Source organism: Lagopus muta, chromosome 2 (assembly GCF_023343835.1).
Source record: "Lagopus muta isolate bLagMut1 chromosome 2, bLagMut1 primary, whole genome shotgun sequence".
Classification (NCBI taxonomy): domain Eukaryota; kingdom Metazoa; phylum Chordata; class Aves; order Galliformes; family Phasianidae; genus Lagopus; species Lagopus muta.
The window spans coordinates 97953315-97977501 of NC_064434.1; the positions used below are offsets into that span (position 1 = coordinate 97953315).

At 41.5% G+C, this 24187-nt stretch overlaps 1 protein-coding gene across 9 annotated transcripts in view; it reads right to left on the minus strand.

The window, feature by feature from the left end:
- Positions 1-20915, minus strand: part of CDC42BPA (CDC42 binding protein kinase alpha) — a 156313-nt gene extending 135398 nt beyond the window's left edge. For 4 of the 9 annotated variants that reach the window (XM_048936763.1, XM_048936758.1, XM_048936760.1 and 1 more), the window contains exon 1: positions 19967-20915. In XM_048936763.1, coding sequence (XP_048792720.1) covers positions 19967-20144 — 178 coding nt within the window. In that variant the 5' untranslated portion in view covers positions 20145-20915. The remainder of the gene's footprint in view (positions 1-19966) is intronic. The other 5 variants (XM_048936767.1, XM_048936764.1, XM_048936761.1 and 2 more) reach the window with 2 other exon arrangements.
- Positions 20916-24187: the final 3272 nt, after the last annotated feature.

The window sequence follows — 24187 nt, forward strand, 5'->3', positions numbered from 1 at the left end:
AGACCTTCTCTGGTCTCAAACTGGTGAAATTTAGAGCTTCCTTAGAGGTCTCAAAAATAGAAAGCTCACAAAAAAAAGAACCACAACCACACATATGCTGCTAAATGATACCAATTACTTCTGCACCATTATTATACACCATTATTATAGAGTAATAGAAAAGTTCTATCAGTAACAGAGATAGACAAGTCTGAGAAACATGAAATGGTCTTAAAATTAACATGAGTGGACAACAGACAACAGTCAGTAATTACCAACGTTGGTTAAATTGCACCAAAAAACTGTTCATGTTCTCCAACAAGACCATGACAGAACTGATGAGATTGTGCTGGCCCAGATGCAACACAAAAAGCTTTGATTTGCACCATAATGATTTCAGCCTAGTATGAGCAAGCAAAGCCATTATGGTCCTACAAGTGAACTTTGAAATTCTTGTGCTTGACAACAATGAAAGCAATGCTGACAATCTTTAAATGTAATCACCAAAAACTGAAGGCATGAAGTAAAAGAGAAGAAATTTTCAATTAGAACTGGAAAACATCATAAAGAGAAAAAATTGGAAAAAAAAAAAAAAGGACATCAACCTTTCATTTGTCTTATTTGACTGGATAGATTTTTTAGAATTTTTTAGAGCACGTGCAGTTGGAAAGGACTTACAAAGACCACCATCCTGATCACTTCAAGGCTAACCAAAAGTTAAAGCATATTATCCAGGGCTTTATTCAAATGCCCTTTGAACACTGACAGGCACAGGATGGGGCACCAACTATCTCATTAGGAAGTCTGTTCCAATGTTTGATCACATCAGGGTAACAAAGTTTTCCCTCGTGCCCAGTCTGAACCTGTCTGGTGAAGCTTTGTGCCATTCCCATCCTGGGATGGGGTGGTGCTGTGTGGAGCCAGGGATTGGACTCAGTGATCCTTGTGGGTCCCTTCCAACTTGTGATACTTTGTGATTCAATCTAGACCCCTCTTCTAAGACTTTCCATCCCTGCAGAGTCTACAGCACCTCCCAGCTCAGTCCTGCAGCAAACCTGCTTAGGATGCGTTCAACTCCAGTACCTGTATCATTGATCGCTGCACACTTTGTTACAATTTCACACACTGTAACAACACTGAAGTTCTGCTACAATGTGGCAAAGAAAATACAGCTGTGCAACAAAGCAGTCAATTTAACAAACTGACTTCAGTACAAGTCTACTTGACCTATGCACCTCTACCAGCCTAATTACAGACTTATGAACCCAGCTACAAAAAACAACTTTTACTACCAACTACTTCTCACCTGTCACCTGTCGCGGCACGCTGGGTGCAGATGGCGAGGTGCTGGCAGTGGGGCAGCCGCAGGGCTCTCTGTGGAGTGCGACCCTGTGCCAGGCACGGCTGCTTCCAGGCAGCGCTGTCTGACCCCAGCACAGACACAGCTGAGCCCCTCAGTCACACATGCTGCTTGGGGAAAAAAAAACGTACTTGAAAGGGCAAAACGCCAGAGGGGAGTGAGAGAAAATGTGGTGCTACCGGCACCAGAGCAGAGATCACCCTGCAGCCCGAGAGACCATCACAGTGGAGCAGGTGCCTCCTAGGAGCCCATGCTGGGCCCTTTCTAACCCTAACCCACACAGCACAGGAAAGCTGCAAAAGAGCCTTTTCCACACTGTAATGTAAAACACGCAACATCACAGTACGCAAACGCTATTTAAGTCCAAAAGAAAGCTCAACCATCTGACAGCTCTACAAGTCATACATTACTGTTAGCAGCCAGAAGACAGTTCTGTTTCTTTTACATTAGACTCTTCCAATATAACAACACCACTAAAGCATGCTTATTGCTCTTTAGAAGCAATCATTTCTTCAGTATTATCTGCCACTGATGTGCTCCAGACTTCCAAAACCCAAAGACGTTCAAAGTGTTTAAAACAAACCCAAGTGAATCAAACCTTAAATATCTAATTACTTCCTATCCAGAGTCCAATCAAATTTAACTTAAATCAATATATGGAAAGCTATGAGTACAGCGAGAATAACTTCAGAAATAACATTAGTCATGACCACACCTTCCGAAGGAGGAAACCATTGGAGCACTGGAGTTTTACTACATCACTACAGAATACCTCTTCTGAATTAAAAATAGTACATATCTGTAATCTTTGCAACATCCTCCTTCAGCTTTCAGAGAGCAGCTTACTTTCCAAAGCTAAAATACATCCAGATTTTAATTAACAAAAATCTTTATAAGCCTTAATAAGACTTTAGAAATATTAAACAAAAAACAAAAAACACAGCTTATTAAACTATTAGTTTATGACTTTCAATAATACTGTGTTTCACAAATTCTCCAAAGCCCATCATATATTAGAAATAATGAAGTTTTAAGACTCCTGAGAACAAGGTGTCAATTGCCGCCTACATTCCACAATGAAAGAACTAAGGAAGTGGAGTATTGGGAACTGGATTAGAATTAAACATACAGGTGGATTGATCCGACTGTAAAACACTGCAGAAAACAGAATACAAGGCTATGCCATTTCTTTTCCCTCTTTGGAAAACTAATACACCAGAACCTATAACATGAAAATACACTCTTTCAGAGACACTCTAAAGACAGTCTGAGATAATTTTTCTACACCTTGCAAATCTATCATCAGATAGCAGAGAAGCATTGCATTTCCATTTTTCAGACTACTTCCGTGGCTCCACCAGAGAAAATCATATTCGGTAATAAAATCTGTCTTGAACTTTCCTGCCTTGATCCTATAAGTGATTTACGCCACTCTGTACAAACTAATAAGGTACCGGACTCTGGTGGTGGTGCAGAGTCCGGTTGGAGGCCTGTAACTAGCGGTGTTCCTCAGGGGTCTGTGCTGGGCCCAGTCTTGTTCAACATCTTCATCAATGACCTTGATGAGGGGATAATGGCCACCCTCAGCAAGTTTGCCGATGATACGAAGTTGGGAGGATTGGCTGACACACCTGAAGGCTGTGCTGCCATTCAGCAAGACCTGGATAGGCTGGAGAGCTGGGCAGAAAGAAACCGGATGAGGTTTAACAAAAGCAAGTGTAGAGTCTTGCATCTGGGGAGGAATAATTGCATGCACCAGTACAGGTTGGGGGATGACCTGCTGGAGGGGAGCTCTGCGGAAAGGGACCTGGGTGTCCTGGTGGACGACAGGTTGGCCATGAGCCAGCAGTGTGCCCTTGTGGCCAAAAAGGCCAATGGCATCCTGGGGTGCATTAAAAAGAGCGTGGCCAGCAGGTCAAAGGAGGTGATCCTCCCCCTCTACTCTGCCCTGGTAAGACCTCATCTGGAGTACTGCGTCCAGTTCTGGGCTCCCCAGTACAAAAAAGACAGGGATCTCTTGGAAAGAGTCCAGCGGAGGGCCACGAAGATGGTGAAGGGCCTGGAGCATCTCCCCTATGAGGAAAGGCTGAGTGAACTGGGTCTGTTCAGCCTTGAGAAAAGGAGACTGAGAGGGGACCTGATCCAGGTCTATAAATATCTAAGGTGGGGGGGGCAGAATGGCGAGGCCGGACTCTTTTCAGTGGTGAGTGGAGACAGGACAAGGGGAAACGGCCAGAAACTGCAGCATAGGAAGTTCCGCACAAACATGCGCAAGAACTTCTTTACAGTGAGGGTGACGGAGCACTGGAACAGGCTGCCCAGGGAGGTGGTGGAGTCTCCTTCTCTGGAGACGTTCAAGACCTGCCTGGATGCCTACCTGTGCTACCTGCTGTAGGGAACCTGCTTTGGCAGGGGGGTTGGACTCGATCTCTGGAGGTCCCTTCCAACCCCTACAATTCTGTGATTCTGTACAGCAACTGTTCTGCCTCCTACAATTGCATCATTGCTATCTGTATCTCTCGAGGTACAGCAATACCTCTATGATGGAAGGAGGAAATCTACAGGTTGAGTATCCAATGCTGGCATTAATTAACTCCTGAAATATGCTTAAAGAACGGATTTTATCCAAAGAGATCTCAAATCTGGTGTGCCATGTCTAGTGAGCAAGCTTCCATGTTCAGGCAAGGAACACTTAAAATGAGAGAGCCTGTTTTAAGCAACAGGAACACAGAAATACATTTTAAGGCAGGACTTGTATAGTGTTCCTATTTCCTTTCTGCACACAGTATGGAAGTAGCTGTGTGGATGTAAGGATGAGAGAGTTAGCTATTACTGGAAGTATTCTCTCTCGCACTTTGTTTTGCACTCTCTGAATCCATGTAAGAGTACCAGGCCTAGAAATGTACCTACAAAGACAGAACAGGGATTCAAGATGCCCACAGCTCAGTCAATAGGAGCCATTTTTCTAAACCAGATGCATGGCACAATGGCAGCAGCACAACTTTAAGTATTTTTGTCATTAAATGAGAAGCAGCCTTCTTTTTTATTTCTGTTTTGCGCAAAAAGCAATACTTTGGATTTTGGAAACACAATCAGTCTCATGCCTCTTCTTAATTTAAAGCTGGTTAAAGTAGGATCCTACTACTAAGATTATCACTTCAGAAGAAAAACATAGTGCTCTGTTACCCAAAATGGTTACATACAAGAGATACAAGATGTCCTTTCTCTTTGGACTTGGATGCTATCTTCCAGCCACAAGTGTCTAGGGCTGGAATTGAAATGCTGGCTTCCTTCCCCACTGGCAGAGAAACTTCACTTCAAACACTGAAACAACTTGCAGCTGCAGCTTCCCTAGGATCACTCCTCCTTCAGATGCATAAGGAAAACATTCTGGACTGATTGTAGAGCTATCTCTGGGTGTTCAACAAAACAGCAACATCACCAAAGCACAGGTCAAGCAAACTGACAGGTGCAATATATAAGAACTGGATAATGCTCCCAAAGACAAAATAGCCCATGACAAAAAGCCTCTAATTCATATAGACCTCCGGAAGCCTTTAAAACATTTGCGTACTGTCACTGCATTTAAAGATATTTCAAACTTGCTTTAAAATGTGCTCACTTCTGTTACTCAGCACAGCCCCTCTTACGCTAAAAATATATATATAGTTGCATCAAGTGAGCCAAACTAAATGTTATATCACTTGCTTTATACATTTTTCCCTCTCCTCATCTATCAGCAGCTCCAGCACACTTTAAGTTATTTAAAAAAAAAAAAAAAATCAGAATTTGTTTTCAAGAACAGTATCTACTGTGTTTAGGGAAACTGGTTGTTCTGATCTGAACAAAGTAGAAAAATGTATGTGATTTCCATGTATGTCTTATAATGTACAATCTATAAACAGCCTGTTAAATAACATAAGGACTATTCACTGAAAATTGTGCCTGGACAAAGATGAATCGAAGAAAAAAAAAAAAAACAAAACAGGGAACAGGGCTACAAAGACAATTTTAGGATGGTAACAAATTACAGGGGATAGGCATGAGAATGATGACAGTCTAATCTTTTCAGTGCTCAGATAAAACATATTCTGGTCATTCCTGGAATTAGCACATCTTACTTTGCAGTAAGTTGTGTGAATTTTCACAAAATTTGTCAAAAGCACTTCTATGGCAGTATCCTTTATATTGAAGGCAAAGAGCGTCAGGACATAAATTATGGGAAAAAGTGTTCATTCAACATTAACCAACAATTCTAGAACTCTGGGTATGAACTTATTAGAGTACCCAACACTATAAAGTGTACAGCAGGCCTGCAACTCACCCAGCAACAGCTGAGCTCTCAGAATCTCTTCACATCAAACAGTAGGAAGTCAACCAGCTGACGTGGATGGTAATGAACACACAACTAGTGGCTACATACAAGGTAAGCGGTTAAGCAGCCTGCTCCAGCATTGCAAAAAGAGCTTTGTAGCAGTCAGCAAAAGAATCACGTTCTACAGCACATCATTCATTTTCCTCCATAAATACCATTTTCCTTTTCTGCAAAATCACAGCTTTGTTCACTCTAAGTTTCACAGCTTACTCCAGAACACAATGTTACTAAGCTCCCAGATCCCTATTATCCTACACAACAAGCAAAAAGGTGTGGGGCAGCGGGAAAACCACAGACTAAATACAGCATGCACACATTGTTAATTCTATCAATCTGCATTTGTGTTTGAATGATTTTTTGGTATTTCTACCATCAATGCATATTAAGAACGTATTTCAAATATTTAAGAAAAATGGGAAAGAACTCTTAGATGTTTACCACATTGCTAACTCATTTAATAATCGCTTCAAAAACATCAAAACTTTCACTCTAAATCCACTTGCATAATATTCTTGATACATCTACACAAAAATGGCCTTCAAGTTGCTCCTAAATCCAATTTCTACCAATCCTCCAAGCTTGAAACTCCCAACAAGGACAGCAAGCACAACCCCTGGAATGTACAGCAAACATCCTCCTCTATTTCCTACAGCATGCTTTCAAGTTGCTCCATGTCAGAGCCTCTGTAAAGAGCTGCTGCCAATAGCCCCTCCCTCCTGACTTCCGATGCTCTCAACACTCTCAAGTGTGTGCAAGTAACAAAACAAAACAAACAAAAGAAAAAAAACCAAAACCAACACAGAAATGAACACTTTGCATTCAAAGAAATTCCCAGAAAGATGTCAGACTGCAGTGAGAGTCTATCTCACCTTTTCATTTCAGAATAAAATGCAGTATGGGTGACTTTGGCTAGAGCTATACACGATACTTGCATTTGCTGTTTTTCAAACTAGAAGGAATTCCCTGGCCTTTAAACGCAGAGCCACGATTGAGCTATGACTAGCTTAAGCCGTTATGAAGCCAAAATATTTCAGAGGCATGAAGAACAATGTAAATTTCTTCATAATGCTAACACTGTTATTTCTTATTCCCTTTGGAGCTGGTGTTTTATTTCTGAGAAAGAGTTAATTCATTTCCTGACTGCTCCACAAGGTACAGTTACACAACACATCTTCAATTTACTAAGCAAGCTTTGCTGCTATCATAGATTTCACCCTGAGATCAGTTCACTGCCCTCAGGTGTGCACATGTCAGACTGCAGAGCCCAGCTGTACATCTGTGTCACCAAAACAGCAAATAATAAGCTAGCCAAAAAAAGCTCAAGTCTCTTGACCAAGTGATCCTACTTTGGTAAGATCTTCCACATATTAGCTGACAGCAAGGAAATACACAGGAACACACGAATTGGGCTTTGCGTTCCCAAGTGACAGGTAAGCCTGGCTTCCTGGTCTTCCTAGAGACTGCTTGAGATGGAGATATTTGCAGACAGTGGGCAGCTCTTTCACATCTCATATAAACTTTACAAATACAACAGAAATAGCATCCCAAGCCAAATCTCAAAGATGACTGCTGCTTAATTTTCTGGTCATGGTTAATGCACAGAGCATTTTAGACAGAAAGCACAGAGAACTTACAGTAATTCTGAGAGACCAGTAAGCAAGACTTGATCCCATATGTCCTTTCATTGACTTGAAACTATTTAAAAACAAGGTACATAATATATGAAAAGACTTCAGTTCATAAACTGCTAAGGTTCAGCAAGGAGTTGAAACCCTTAGCAAAAGTGGAACAACAGGTCTGAAATACAATCCCTTCGTCCCAGGCTTCTGCAGGAACTAAGCAGAAGGCAGTGCCCTGAAGGCAGCCAGAATGCCAATACTCTGCTGCACCACTGAAATGGCAATGGATGAAATTATCTTGTCATGTTAAGTTTCCTTCCCAAACTCACTGACTTGAAAGTAAAAGGAAAAAAAAAAACAATCACAACTTTTCTTGTATTTTCCCTTCTCTTAAAAATATAAAAAAGAAAAACTTCAGTTACTGTTACTTCAGTTATTTGTTTTGAGTTTTAACTACTCACCTCAGCTAATGATGCCCAAAACACCACAAGTAAGTAGTTACTGAAATCACAAGAGAGAAACATTTCTTTTCCAACACAATAGCCTGCAGTAGTCTTTTTGAGGAATTAAATAGATATACAGTACCTTTCCTATTATACTTGGTACAGAGAAGTATATTAAAACAAAGAAGTATTTTGGCTGTGCTGAGAATGGTAATCCAGAGTCCTGGACAACCGCTTAAAGCACAAGAAGCAAAAGGAAAAACCAAAAGGGTGAGCAGAGAGAATACTCTCCATTTAACCTACAGCTCACATACTACAGTAATGACCCCACAAAATGAAATACTGTAGAAGAGTATTACAGTAGAAGAGTATTACACTAACACTATATATAAAGTTCTTCTGTTACACGAGATTAAGAAACAGAACGAGAAAGCACCCAAGAGCCTTCAGGAGAATGAAAAACTCCTCTATGCAACTCAAATCAATAAGCAACTGGCTCTGCACCCTTCCTCAGCAGTTCAGAGACACAGATACACCCATCAGCAGAAAATACAAAGAATAAAAACATTCAGCAGGAGATGCAAGATGGGCCAACTGCATGTTTACAAGCAGCAAACCCACAAAGGAGTTACTGAAGCTCTCCAAAACAAATACTAACATAGGATCTCCTTTTGCACTGTTGGCACTTCATTCAGATGTTACTGTTCCACTCTAATAAATAAACAAACAAACAAGCCTCCTCTGGTTCCCTGACTGCCTTTGATTTTACACAGGTGTGAATGACTATCCATTATTTCAGATGTCATGTTGTCTGGCTGAAAACTGCTACTGCATTATTAACACCCTTTACAAGAAAGCTCACTTAAAACACCCAAGTAGTCATTACAAGTTACTCTTTTCCGTGTCACCTGGTAACAGAGCCAAGAGTGGACTCAAATCCTCAATTCCACTCTTCATACACTAGCAAGAACACAAATTCTTTTTATTGCATCCTGACACTTCAGAGCACACATTTGTTCATGACCTTCCACACACAACAGCAAAGGAAGGAATAGCTTTTAAAGTCTAAAGTCCTAGTATCCTGAGTCAAGGTGAGACCATTAGTCACAGTCAAATACTAGGTGTATACAAATTCTAGGCAATAGTAAAGAAGTAATTACTCCTCCTTCACACCCCAGAAGCGCGCACAAGGGCCGGCTATGGCAGCAAGCCATGGAAGGCGAATCCACCCTTCAGCATCTCCCAAAGAGGAGCTTCAGTGTGTGCTCCTTGATTCCTCTAGTCTGGGTCCATCATTAATAACTTCCTTGAGACAACAATTTTTGCTGTTTGAACCCAAGAGAAAAAAAAAAAACACAAGTTACAGAGATTTGTACTAAGCATGTTTCTGCCCAAACAAAATGCTAAGTAAACAGAGTCTAATGAAACAATAAAATCAGCAGGGAGTGAAGTGGGAAAGGGCAGAGAGCAGGTGCTCATGAGGACCAGAAGAGAAGGAGAAAAAAAAAAAAAAAAAAAAACAGGCAGGAGTGATTTCCTCATCCATAGTAGTAACCATACTGTGACAGGACTGATGCTGTCGTCTTTACCTCAGCAAATGACTACCCAAGGTCACACAAGGACTTCATCCTTGGGTTACAACTTCTAGAGTTACTTCTGTACATGAGGAGTTGCCACCTGAATAAGCTTTCTAAGACTAATCAGGCATTTCTGCTTATCACTCTTGCCATCAGACTCGACTTCCTGAACACATAGCCAGGTTTTAAGGAGAAAGTTTCTACTGCAACTAATATTCCTTTTCTGCTCTCTGAACTGAATGTTCTGGTCTAACAGTGGCATGCTTTGATACCACCAACAGTATTCTCCCAACTTATTCAGGTTAAGCAAGCCCTATGCACAGCAGGAGTCAGCACAGGCTCATTCAGTAAATAAGAGTACGATGCCAGATTTGAAGATACAACATTACACACTGCACAAAACAGACACTTTGGAAGAACTTCTCCGAAATAGCACTGGCATGTACACGCTTCACCAGGCTTCGGGAGAGATTGCAGAAAAGCAACATATAAACCTTAAAAGTTAAAAGAAAATGTTTCTGGAGCATCGAGTTCAAAATACATTAACAGCTGCTCCAAACGTAATTCTGACAAGCACTGCCTTGTCCACAGCAGCACCTCCCCTATGTGAAAACAAAACAATTGCCACTGTTCCGAGCTGTGCTGTATTAAAATCACAGGAGAGAAAGGAAAGAGGTGTCACAGTAGCAGAACCACAAAAATGAGATTTGGCACTTGAGCAACTACACCAAAAATAGGAGGCCCAAACAGCATGCTAAAAATCTAAACAAACAAAGCGCACAAGTTACAAACCGCCCACACTTCCAGCAATTTCCCCAGTAAATACTGCAAAAACTTGGAAAATAAGTTTGGAAGGAACTTATAAGATAACCTAGGCCTTAGAAAAATTACTTTTCATCTGCATTTATGAATCATCTTCAACAAACCAACATTCTCCCTCCTTTGCTTTGCGGAGATGTTTAAGATGTTGACAACGACCCCCTTGCTCCAACAGATTTGTAAGGCAGTATACACAAGTGCCCAGCACCACTGTAAGTCACCTTCTCACCAGGAATTATATCACTGAAAGAAAAGAATATTCACAACCTTCCCAAATTGGAAAGAAATATAAATTGTTGAAGTATACTTTTAGAAACTACATCAAAACAAAGGAAACATTCTTTCTGGACATCTAGAAAAAGCTTCAGTACTTGAGCACTAGTTTTACATAGCCAGCTAGTGCCTTCAAGCAAGTAGCTTGATTTTAAAAGCTCAACAACAAACAAACTTATGTTATGTGTTAACAGTGAATTAACATCATGCTTACGTCCATTAAACAAGAGTAGGATTTTGCCTACAGTTGCTTTCTTATTCATACTAGACAGACACCACAGTTTTGTTTCACAGTTGTAAGGCTAACTCCTACCACTTGAAGTCTGTATAAGCTTACTGTATTAAAAAAACACAAGCGTTTTCATATACACAATCCATATCTACACGCACAGTCTTCTACATATACCATCCAAATTGCTATTTTTCACATATTCATTTTGAAAGACACAGTCTTCTTTCCCAAAGATCCACTAGTGAATCGATCCTCATTCAGAAATGTTATCTTTCTGAAGACCTGACACCAGGAAACGTGCCCTTCAGCAGAGATCTGATCTCTCTCTAAACGAGAGGAAAGCAGCACAAGAAGTTCCAGGCACAGCACAGCAAGGTGGACAGTGAAAGAGAGAGAAAGATGAGAATCTGGGTCTACTCATGCCATTCTAGGCTAAAATTCATAGGCTCAAAATGTCTGTGAACAGCATAATTATAGATTTCAAAAACTGCAGTCATATTTTACAACTCTGAGAAAGACCATCATGTATTCCACAACGCAGAATAGCTGCATGGCATTGATAACACACACGAGCCCCAAACACCTACTGTAGCACCTTAATGTCCAACTCAAACATGCACTCAAGTTGCTTGACTTGGCTTCTACTGAAGCTAGTAAACAATGATCAGTTCATCAAGAGGAAATCCTAAGTACTAATGTCAAGAAAAACAGAGTTTCCTCTAATTCCATTCTACAGTAGTATCAAGGATTACAAGAACATGCTACTGCCAGTAAGTAACACCGAGTAATTCCGTTAAGTTACCTCAGTTTTGAATAAAAGCAAGGTAGAAGCGTAAGAAGAGTGCAGCTAGATTGCAGATCAGCAACTTCTTGCTCCCACTGTCCCCTCTTTTTTCCACCTCAAAGAGTAAGTCACTAGGCTGCTACTAATGAGATGACAGACACCAAACGCCTATTTGAAGAAGCTGGTAAAATTCAGCACTAAATTACATCCTCCTTGCACATCAGTAGGGATCTTAGAGGCGGCCTTGGAGCACAGAAACTCCAGTAGGCAAAGCTGTTTAGGTTTGGGGTATCCCTCTCCTTGTACTACAAACACCAGTACCATCTCTTCACAGCGCTGGACAACAGATTTCAGCACGTTTGTGCAGGATTAGTTTTAGCCTAAATTATGCCCTTCTTGTTCAAGTAAGAACAAGCAGAACAGAGAGCGGTGACAGACTGGTCTCAGCCAGCCTCCACCCAAGATAACAGCAAAGTTACAACTAAAACACCAACATCTATTTCCTCCTTTTCTTGTTACTAGGTGTCCTGCAAAACACTCTCATAACACAGTGCTTTATTTACAAAAGACGGCAAAAAGGCCAAAGGATTTCAGAGAGCAGCAGCATTAAGTACCTTGCAACTACCACGTCCCAACAGCACAAATCACGTTTTCTTCAGCCACTTCGCATTCCTGTAATGAAAGCCTTTGTTACTGTTTCTACTCTTTAGTCTAGCTTTAGGTATTGAAGTTATAAAGCTGTGCTCTCACTTTGCATTTAGACCACAGGAGCAAAAGAAATCACATCCTAACTGCTGCTAAGAACAAGGAGCCCCAGACCCCTGGCTCTACAAGAGCTTACAATACACCAACTGCTCACGATAGTAAGCCAATTGATACATACTGAATCAAATAGGAAATAAACAGGGAGTTCAGAGAAAACAACGGGTGGCTACACCTGTATATGAAGAAGTAATCTACTGAGAAATACACACATGCTTTTTTGTTACCACTCTCTACACATAATTTCTGTATTATGAAAGCTGACCAACAAAATCATGCAAGTTTGAAGATGACTAGAGAGAAAAGGAGGAAAAAAAAAATCTAGAAGCCATGGTTTTGGCCACAGGAAGTTCAGACTGAGGCAGGATATCCAGGTCATACCAGAAAGATTAAAAGAGATTTTGCTCAGATGAAAACAAGGGAATGGACACTGGGAAGAAGAGAAGGCAGCCTCAGCACAAGACAAACTAAAGCTTTGATTTAGACATTATCCATGAAAAAATGCTTAGAAAGGAAACAAGAACTCAACAAAAGGAGACTTGAGGGTTCCACACCACACGTGAAACTGAATTATGGGCAGCAGGAACCATCAGAAGGGCAGCAGGATAGAGGGCAGTCACAAAAAGCTGAAACAAGGAAAGATTTCAAGATGAAAAGGATGAACACGGGGTAACAGTGAGAGGGAATACTCTTCAATAATTTCAATTTACACAGAGAAAATGCTCACACATCCTCCACCCTGAGAATGGAGTACCTCCAAGCCCCTGAACTACGGCAACACCAGTCTGACCCAAGCACAGGCTGCTGAGCCTGAAGAGAAAATTAGCAAAATAGCAATAAAGCGTTGTAAACATAACCCCAGAGTTTGAGGGAAATGCAATTATAGCTGTTAGTACCTGAAACAGTACTTTCCCTCTATTTAGAATGCCATCTGAACCTTCCTGGTTTTTCCATTAAAAGAATTGCTATTTCTACTAAGTTACTAAGCAAAATAAATATTGCATGTGAAAGGTCTCTCCCCTCCCCCAAACAACCTGCAGTAGCTCATAAGGCACACAAACCTTGGATCAAGCACTTCTCAAAAACATGCAGCGAGAAGGAGCACTGAGAAGCGGATCCTTAAGAACAAAAGAAACCTACAATACTGTGTAACAAAAGTAATTTAAATTAATCTGGAAGTCTGGATAAGTATGGGAAAGGAAGAGTTACAGAACACAATGTCTACCCAGTCTGAATACACCTCATGTGGCATTTTTCCAATGGCCACTAGTAAGGCACACTAGGGTGCATTACTGGAAACAAGCAAGCTGATCACTCTGAACACTATACTTAATGTCATCCTTGAACTATTTGAAATAAAAACCTTGCAGTTAACAAAAATTTGCACATGACTGACCTAATTCACTCTTTTTTTTAAAAAAAAAAAAATTTTCAACCACATTAGTAGCATTCCTAAGCTTAGTGAGGATTTCAGTAAAATAATATGTTGATGTAAGTTAGACCAGAGCAGAACAAAATATACTAGTTGTTCAGACACAAAACCAAGTGGAAGAAACAGAAGTGCTCAGAGAAGATATGGCTTACTTGCCAAGAGATAAGAGCTGGGAGTCCAGGAGCTGGCCTCTGCTTCTCATTCTGGCTCATCTATGCACTGTACCTTTGTATGGCCAGGTTTCATGGCTTGGCAAACAGAAGCTAATTGATTCTAGAACCTTACTGTGTGAACAGACAGTAGAGGTGGTAGATTTTTTTTACAGTATAAAAGTCATTAGGGTTGCTATGTACAGGTGAATATTTTGCAATGTCACATCCAGTATAATTTGCAGGGTCAATTTTCAGAAAATAATGTGAGGAATAAAAACAGCAACTTCTGGGACAGCCTGCATCCACTCTGTACCAGGAAATTTTTATTTGCAGTTCAATTGCAACCTAATATCAAAAACACCAGCATTTGACCATTCAGCTGTAGGTTGACAAAAGTGAAATCACTTCAATTTGCTGTTACAATTCAGAATTCAAGCACTAATCTACGGACATAAGATCAAGCTTCAAAAAAAAAAAAAAGGCAGATTCTCTGAATCTTTGTACATATGGATATTCCAAATTATTAAACAATACTGAGACAAAATGGTTCATTGTCCTTACAGCATAGTATCTTCTTTGGTATGAACTAATGATAGGCTACGGTTACAAAGAGTATGTCAGTAAAATTCAGGGGAGAAAAGACAGATGCTGCAGTTTCAATAAGGCACACACACTCAGTGTCACACGCTATGCAGAGGTTAAGAACACAAACACACCTTCAGCCTACTGCAGCAGTGCTTTTTACAGTTACACCAACCCACAAACAACCCAACAGATTAACTCTAATGTAAAGCATCTTAGTAGCAGGGAGTTGATTGCTTTGCTGTGAGAGCACACTGAGCAAATCATTGTATTTCTCCATTTGCTCCTGTTAGACCAAAGCATACTAGGAATTTCTGCACAGAATAAAGGCATGCCTAAAATTCCTGAAAATTGAAGTATTAGAAGCCTTTCTACTTCTGCAGGGCATGTTCCTTTGCAACTAAAAGGACATCACCAACAGAAGCCAGTCAGCCTAAGTACCTGCATCCCAGTCCAACCTTCCCCATCCCAAAGGAAAAAAAAAAACACAGAAAATGCCACAACAACAAACTCCTTCACCAACTTCAAGTTAAGCAGAAAGAGGTGCAAAAAGCTTAGTGTACTGTGAAGATATTTAGGAAACAAATTTGTCACAATCGGTTAGCAGCTCATTGCTCAGTAAACTGGATTTAACCCTAACTTAAAACAAGAAGAATTAACTGGATGGCCTCACAGTTCACTTCACCACACTGTAAACGTTGATTAATTTACAGTAATTGCTTTCCTCCGTAAAAGACAAAAATCAGAACTGAAATAAATGTTCATAAGATCACAGCTACGAAAATACAAAGGTTAAGCACAGAGCTACCTGACAAAGGTGCTGCAATTCTGTGAAACTATGTACTTCACAGTAATATCTTTTTTCTTTCATTAAAATAATTATTACAAAACTATTATCTCCATAAGCGCTGTTTATACAACTTTCTGTGACACGGATTTGGAGGTCACTTCTATTCGGCAGCACTTAAGAACCTCCTTTCACACTAATCAATATAAAGCACTTAATTGCCAGCTTCAAATGCATAGCAGAAACAACAGCTAATACAAATGGGCAATCTCATGTTATGGCCACCAACGGCAGAAACTTGCATGTCAAGAATGCCACATTGACTTCTACACAGCTGGCTCCCCATACTTCCATATACCTCCACTGAAGGCAATGACACAACTCACCTTTGGTTAAGCACACGAGAAGCCTTGACAAGAAACCCATCCCTTCATAAATACAATGTAATAGCTATTCTCACATCATTCAGACCAAGCCATGCTCCCAAATGTATGACTATAGCAGAAGGGCATCAACAATAACGCCTAAAATGTCATTTCTATGGCAAAATATATTTCAATTGTCTAGATAATACTTAGCACCAACATCTACTTAAAATATGTATATATTTTGCTGATGCCTTTGCAAAAAAAAAAAAGACTTAGGTGAAGGATTCTCTTTTAAGAAGAAAATACAAACAAATTGTATCTGAAAACGCCCGCGGTTTCTTTTGAGACTTACAAACAGATGAATAACAGAGAAGGGGTACAGAAGTCCATAGGCAAGTTTTCTCTTGTTAATAATATTTTAAAACAAACCCAATCAGAACGTGGGCATACCATTTTTTCTTTAGAGAACTCTACAAAGAAAGCACAACATTTCCACAGTTTTGACTTGAGAAAAGTTACGTGACATAGAACCATTTTCAATGGCCAGAAGAGATGCTGCACATCTGAGTATCAGAAGTATGAGAGCAAAGCTGGCTGTCTATTTTGTGACCATAACAGCACTACCTAAATACCACAGCATTTCAGTTCTATTAAAGATGAAATGAGAACAATTAAAGCCATCTACCAAAGGCAAAGAAAACCAGAAGGAAATAAACACAGTAAAGGACTGTTTACATTCATCACACAAGAACAGACTGAATTGAGTCACTGACCTCACCGAGCCATTTGTAGTTTCCTGTCTCTTCCTTTCTTTATACCTGCACATAAATTGAAGAGTTCTCTCTATTTCTCTATTAATGCATCTTAAGTACAGCTGATCTAATTTCTTCTTAAAATCATTTCAAATTGGTGTCACTGTAAAGGATGTTTCTTAGATTAAAAAAGTTCTAAAGCTACTTTTTGTCACATTTTTCTTTGAAGTTGAGCTTATCAGCCTGCATTTACCTTCCTCAGTCTTAAGTAACAGTGAGTAACTCATGTACATGTAGAAAAGGAAAAGCAAAATGCCTGGAACCCAGAGGCTTTCTCAGGTAAGCTCTGGTTGCTAAAATTAGCCAATCCCATTTCTAAATCACAAATGCTGTCAACAGATAAAAATTAAAGCTACCACTAAATAAGTAGAACAAGCCAAGTGTAGGAGTTTTGTTTCCTTCCCATGATCTCAAATTGTGCCCTAATTAGCTACCAGAACTCAAACACACTGATTGTTTCCAAGGGCATTTCTTCAGCTGTAGCTCCTATGTAAACGACATCAAATCATCAGCACTTCACAAAGCAAATCAGGTCTAAAAAACAGGCAAAGTAACCATTTTCACTTTAAAACAAAACATGATTTTAAAATGCAGATTCTAAATCGCAAAATAAACTGTGTGGCACTTCAAATTGAAGTCATTTCAAGGCTTGAAAGCAACTGAAAACCTGTGAAGCTCAGACATATTGCAGAAACTTCACTTTCCCCACTTGCTGAGCTAATCTAGTAAAACCAACCCAGAACAAAAGACGAAAAGCCATCTCAGATGTTCATCTGTTTCACCTTGCTTTTTTTTTTTTTTACTAAGGTCTAGAACTAGTTTTAGGACTGTTCATGAAATAGTCCTAAAAAGATCCGAGGACCAGAAGATGAACTTCTTAGCTCCCCTAAATATAGCAGCAGCCACATGGCTATTGCTAAGACCACATCAGCTTTTCCATACTAGAATAGTTTCTAAATCTTTCACCCCCAAAATTCCACATTGTGCTGTGAATATTCAGTTTCACATGCAGTGAAGCATCTCAGACCTAGAACAGTTTAAACAAAAATACACAACTGATAACAAAAAATTCCACAAAATTAAACAGCTCAACAGTCCCACCAAAAAAATAATAATTCTTATTGTATCCAAAAGTAGTCTGTGATCACCAAATAGATATTTATTAGTCATAAGAAAGTAAGATCACTTTTTCTAGGAGCAAATCCATTTTTAAAAGTCTGAACTTCAGAAGATGAATAGTGCTCTGGAGTAAATTTGTGTTTTGTAATTAGTAAATGCACAAACATAACAAACAATTCATACCAGTCCAAGACCAATTCCAATAACTGCAGACTGAACTACTGGCAGTAATAATGCAGATTTGTGAATGCTTGGCATAAACCCAAGTCTTTCCATAACAGCACTGACACTCACCAGAAGACATACCAGGCACCAAGTTCTATTTCACTGATGGGAGAAATAGATTAACATGCACTTTATTTCACACAGTATACTCAAAATAAAGAGTTAGCCCTGACGTAAAATTGATATTATTTTCCCTAATGGTAAAGAAGTTCAAAGAAAGAACTGAAAGCACTCAGACATCACTTCACCAATGGAGGCCATGACAGAAAGTATGATATCTGGCTGCCAGCTTTCCACTGCTGCCACTGCTCAACATGTTTCTGACTTTTAAAGCACATATTACATTGCTTCACCTCTCTGGCAGAGACGTGAGGTTATAATGGTATCAAAGAACAGGATGCTCACAGTCTGCTCACCGCACCTAAGAGCTGAAGCGCACAGCGCTTCTGTAACAACCTCGTTTTGCTGAGCCCCTCATCTGAACAGAAACGCCAAGGGCTGCTGGTTTCACTACGAGTGCTGGCTTTCAGGAGAGACAGCTCAAGAGTGTTTGCAAGATAAAGACATCATTCATCTGGACACTTTCAACAGCAGGCACTAGAAACCTTTCCTCCTACATTTCACCTCACAAACCCTCTCGAAAAATGCCAAGTTTTAAGTCTGGAGAGCAGAGCTGGTGGAAACACAGGGCTCTGGCAACACTACCTTGAAAATGGGAGGGACTGCTTTAATCTGAAGCTAAGGCATAACTGGAAAGGAGAAGCAGAAAAGCAGCAGGAAAAGCAGGTCAGTATGAAACCTTATTCTGGCCTTTCCAAAATAGCACATTATTTCCATTAGCAGCCTGTAAGATCTACCTCAGAAATCTTCAGGTACTATCAGACCCTCAGAATAACACATTTTTTCCTCCAAAGATAACATTAAATGTACCAGCTACTCAACAAGATGGGCTCCAATCACTGCTATTCTAATTCTACTGACACGGTTAATTTATTACTATTATTTACAGGCTGTCAGCTTGCTAAGTCCACTGCAGACTATACTTCTATATAGAAAAGGTACTGAGATTCAGTATGTTTTCCAAGTCTTCCACAGCTTCTGTATGCCACAATTTTAAAGAGAAGATTCCTTAGAAGTACTTTAAATACTATTTCCTCCTTAGCTAGAATGCATTAATTATAGGCTTTTCCTTCTGATAATAAGAAAACAAAGACAAGTGCAATATGAACAGTATAAGAAACTTAATTACTGAGTCAGATGCCCTACAGATGCCAGTCTGACTACAGTGAGGAGCAGGAAAACAAAATACACAACACACACCTATCAGCCTCCAGTGTTAGATCAGTTATCAAAACAATGTCTTTCCTCAGTGGCTTCATAAGGAGGAACTCAACCAGCTAATTAACCTTTTATGTTTTGAAATGTGCTTTTCTAAAGGCAGGTAGCCTGCTGATGTATTTATTGTAAATCAGATGTGATAAGTAGTTCTGAATGTAAATGCTGAAGTACAGCATGACTTTGAACTTTGAAGGTCACATACAGAATGCATTAACATCAAGGCTCTTGTGTCAGATGCATCTTCTGTTTTTCACCTATACTTAGGAGGAGGGAAATGAAGTAAGAAAAAATAACAAGAACCAGTTCTGCGATAACTCCAGAGAACTGTAATCCACTTGTTCTCATTTGAAAGACTTACAGCCACTGAAATATTCCCCTAAAATTAAACAAGAAAATGGAATGGTGGATGGTGAAGAGTTTCATTCTACTATTCAACTGCATGTAATTAAACCAGCAATTCCACCATATGAAAGAATGTATTTTTCTCCATTTTCACAGACACTTCAAGCATTTCCATTAAGAGAGCTGAAGGATTTTCTCTTTGATTAACACCTTCTACTTTAAAGCAGCATAGCTGTGACTGCAGACACAAGTCAGAGGGTTGTCTACTGATCCTTTCTCTAGCTATCAGGGGATTTATCTTCCATTCTCCTACATTCCCACTAGCTCTAGGATACAAAGCTCAACAGTTGGGCCTATAGGCATAGAAATATAGCTCATATACCAGAATTTGATTCAGGATTAAAAAAGCATAACTCAGGGATAAATAACCAATATAGATTTCTTTTTAGCACCACCACGTTCAAATGCAGCACAAACAATAACCCCTCCCAGTGAAACACCAAGTTCCACACAATCCCCTCTTACACATAAATAAGAAAGCAGACAAGAACACGGACAGACATACATGACATATACTCCAACTCACCCCATTCTAGATACTCGAGGATGTTCTTCTCTCTTCTCAAAGGGGAATTGTTACATTCATCGTACAGGCAGATGAGTATATCCAGCAAGGTTTCTACGCTGAAGCACTGCCCATTAGTCTGAGTTGGCCCATCCAAAATAAACTGCTCCAACTGCTTCAGACGCACTTCTCCAGACATGGTTGTTTCAGTTTGCAATGGGGTTTCCTTTTTAATTATTATTATTACTTCGTCAAAAAAAAAAAATCCAAAAACCAGCTTTTCAAGGTGTTGTTTAAAAGGAAGCCTGCGGTATTCTTACCAAGTGTCAAGCTCTGGTGGTGCCTTATTTACAGCCCACCTCGGCTCCAGCCTGAGGCTGAGCTCGGGGAAGTTTCAGGCACACACAGATAAACGCTACGTGTGTGAGCGTGTGAATATATATATGTACATATATAGGCGCATATATAATTTTTTAATTTAAGAAAATAAAGAAAAATTTTCTACTATGCTTAATAAGGAAAAATAGATTGCTTCTTCTGACACTTCAGTGATAACAATCACTCTGAAATCCCACCAGGACTGCCTGACACCGATTTTACCGCATGTAGATGGATGTAAGCTTTTATATCTTTATAAACGTCCTTCTCCTTCATTCAAAATTCAGATCATGCAACACAACCCTGAAACGAATCCCACTGCATCATTAAAGTGTAAAAGCCCCATTCCGTCCGCATCGGATTTCGCTTCCAAGAAAGGATCGGAAAGGGGAAAAAAAAAAAGGGGGGGAATAAATATATATTGACGTCGGGAGGGAACAACGGGGCGGGGAGCGGCACGGCCGCCTGGGCCTCGGCCTCCCGGGCAGGGGCAGCGCCCGGCGGTCCCCTCGCCGCCGCCGTGGGGGTGGGGCCCGTCCTCAGGGCGCAGCCACGTCCTGCCCCGGGGAGCCGTCCCCTGCCGCCGCCTCCTCCTTACCGAGTCTCCTTTTAAGGCCTTTCAGGGATTGGAATAAGCTCAAGTCTTCATCGCCGCTCTCTCCTCCTGTGCTGCGCCGAAGGGCGGCGGGAGAACGCCCGGAGCCCTGTCACGGCCGCTCCATAGCCGCCCGCCCCGCTCCTCCTGCTGCTCCTCCGCTGCGCGTCCTGCGGCGGGAGGGACCGCGGCGGCCCCGCTCTGGCTGCGGGCCGGGAGGCCCCGGCGGCGGCTTCACTCCCGGCGGCGAGGAGATGCTCCTCCGGCCTCGCCTCCACAGGCAAAGGGCATCCTTCCTTCCCGGCGTGTGCGTGCGTGCGGGGAGGGCCGCCTCCCTGCCGCCCTTCCTCCCGTTCTCGTCGCCTTCTCCCTGCCTCCCTCCCGCGGTCACACGCAGCAGCCGCCGCCGAGCTCGAAGCTGCCCAACATGGCGGCCGCGGCGGGAGGGGAGCCGCCGCCGAGCGCCGCCGCAGCGCGGGGAGCCGAGCCCGGGCGCCGCCGCTACTGATGGGATTGAGGGGAGGAGGGAAGCGAGGGGGCGGATGCCGGAGCGGGGAATGCAGGGATACGGGCGGGCCCGGGCGGAGGGAGGAGACGGAGTGTGCGAGGGCCGGACGGGAGCTGCGCGCGGGGCTCTGCCGGTGCAGAGGGGGGCGCCGCCCGGCTCGGCTCCCTGGGCAGTGCGGGCCGGGCTCCACCGGGCCCACCGCCGGGGAGGCCGTGCTCCAGCGGAGCGTCACCGCGGTATAAAATGGCAGTCAGCGGAGTATGGTCTCTCCTGAAGAGTAGGAAATGTGGGATCGCACTCGGGCTGAAATACCACCTGCGCAACGGCTCGCAAATCAAGCTCAGTCTTGAAACAGAAAAAAGGTGGCCCAGCGGCCATGTGCCGCGCAGTCATGGGTCATTGGGAAGAGGAAGAGTTCAGCAATCTGTGGAAAGCCACAGAATCCCAAACCTGTTGGAGCTGAGGGGAAGGAAGCAGCTCAAGCACGTGTTCTCTTGATTGGTAACCAGCACAGAAGACCTTCAGCTGTTTTTTGGCATAACAGGCACCCATGTAATAAATGGCTTTGGCTAGTCTACATTTGCTGGATAGTGTAATACATAAGAACTCAGCTAGGTGAAGGAGAAACAGCATTAGGATTAATCGGAAGTCCAATACAATTCACTTAGACCTGTAGAAAAATGTGTTCGGAATCACTAAAGCATGTATGGTGTGAAGCCACAGAGGACAGTGACCACCACCTTGTGCTAGTGGAAAGACAGGATGCAGAGACCCTGCCTGCTTCATGCTGGTAGGCATAGGAAGATGACCCAACAGTTGGAGCAACAGCTCATGGTGAATGGAGAGAAAGAAGTACAGATAATTTAATTCTGAAGTCTTCTTACATGCAAACCCTTGGGGAAACATCATTAGGAACTGACAAAAAACGGAAGGACAAAAACATAAGTGAGCTTGTCATAAGCAGAAGAAATAAAATTAAGCTATGATGATAGGGTCAAGGGAATGGTTTCCTTCCTCTCCTAGAGGACACTGTATTACAAGAGCTGCATGCTGAGAGTAGGTGTGCTATTCATCCTCATCTGCCAAAATCTTAGCATTTATAGTATTTGGCTGGAGAAGACTGCTAAGACAATCATGTACAACCACCTACCCATCTTTATAATCAAGGAGTATTAGGATGCTACAATCACAAAATAAACAAGAGCATTAGGCAAAGCAGACTACGGTAACAAAAGAAAATAAATAGAAAACTTACCCCCATCCTAGGCTCACCCACAAAACACCCGCAGAAACAATCTCCAGAAGAGATCCTTCCCCTCTGGTAGCCAGCTCTTAAATAGGTCTAGGAGTGGTGGAACCAGGCTCCACCCCTTCCAGCAGCACAGGTGAATTGCCTCCACCTGAGCTCCTGTGGCTGACTCATGGCTCACCTCAGGTGATCAGTCAGAGGTTCAGGCCATGACTCTGCAGTTCCCATACACCGTCCCTCCTGTGCACACTAACTCCTATCACTCAGTGCCTCATCAACATGTTTCTTGAACACCTACAGGGACAATGACTCCACCATTAGCATGTTCCAATGCACCATCATGCTGTGAGGAAATATTTTCTCCTGCAGTCCAACCTGAGCTTCCTCTGGTACATCTTGAGGCCGTTACTTCATGTCCATCTTCATGGAATGGGTCTCAGCAGTGGTTCCATGATGGGAACCCACGCTGAGGCTGTGGCTCACAGGCAGTTTTACACCAGGAATGAGGTGTTTCCTGCTGACTTTCCGCAGAATCTGTGGAAATCAGTATCAAACCTGGGTGTGGAGATGTCTGGTGATGACAGTAAAAATAAATTGCTGTTGCCAGGTTAGATGAACCAGATCAGATACCACTTCTTGTGGGAGAGCCAGGGACCTATCAGCCAAGTTTGTATTGAATGTTAACCAATAATAGTGTTGTGGAGGGAAAAGGGAGAGCACAAAGAGTTAAAAGGATGTTAGCTCCTTGGGTTTTGGCACTGCTTGGTAGGGAAGTGAACTACAGAACTGCTGCCAGAGATATGATGGGTGTGGATATTTCATTTATTTACTTATGTTACTGTGTTTTCCTCAACCATTAATAAAGTCTTCTCATGTTTTAATCACAGACAAAATGTTTGCAAACAAGAAAGAATTGCCTCTTAAGGATACCTAGCAAAGGCACTCACTTTCCTTACATTTCTGGTTTTAACATCTAACCCTTAGATATAACTTATATACTTAGAATATAACTTATAACTTAGAAGTTATACATTAGGGCAGTTTTTTAAGAAAGAATGCAAAAGAGATATTGGTCAAGAGTATTTAGGAAACTGGCAAAAGGACAGAAGTATAAAACTCAGAAGTTCTTTTCTCTCTTATGTTCTGTCATGAAGATATACCACATCTTGAAATTATACACACACAAATTGTGCAAACATGTTCCTCTGTCTCTGATAATTATCATGTGTTAGTTTCACTCTATTCTTATTTTAATAAAATCACAACCATATTTGCTTATTTAGCTTTGCAAATGTTTACAGCCCAGAAAAAAATAAGAAGAGATAAAAAGAAATACACATTACACAACAAATTAACAAAGCTGATAGCAACACAGGGAATAGTGAGGAATGAAGAAGCTGCAGCTGAAACAATACAGTTTATGCATTAACAATGTGTATGTTGAGTGTTGCAAAACTTGATGTTAGCATAGTAAACAGGCTTTTCTCTCTGGGGGCATGAGATTTGTTGGCT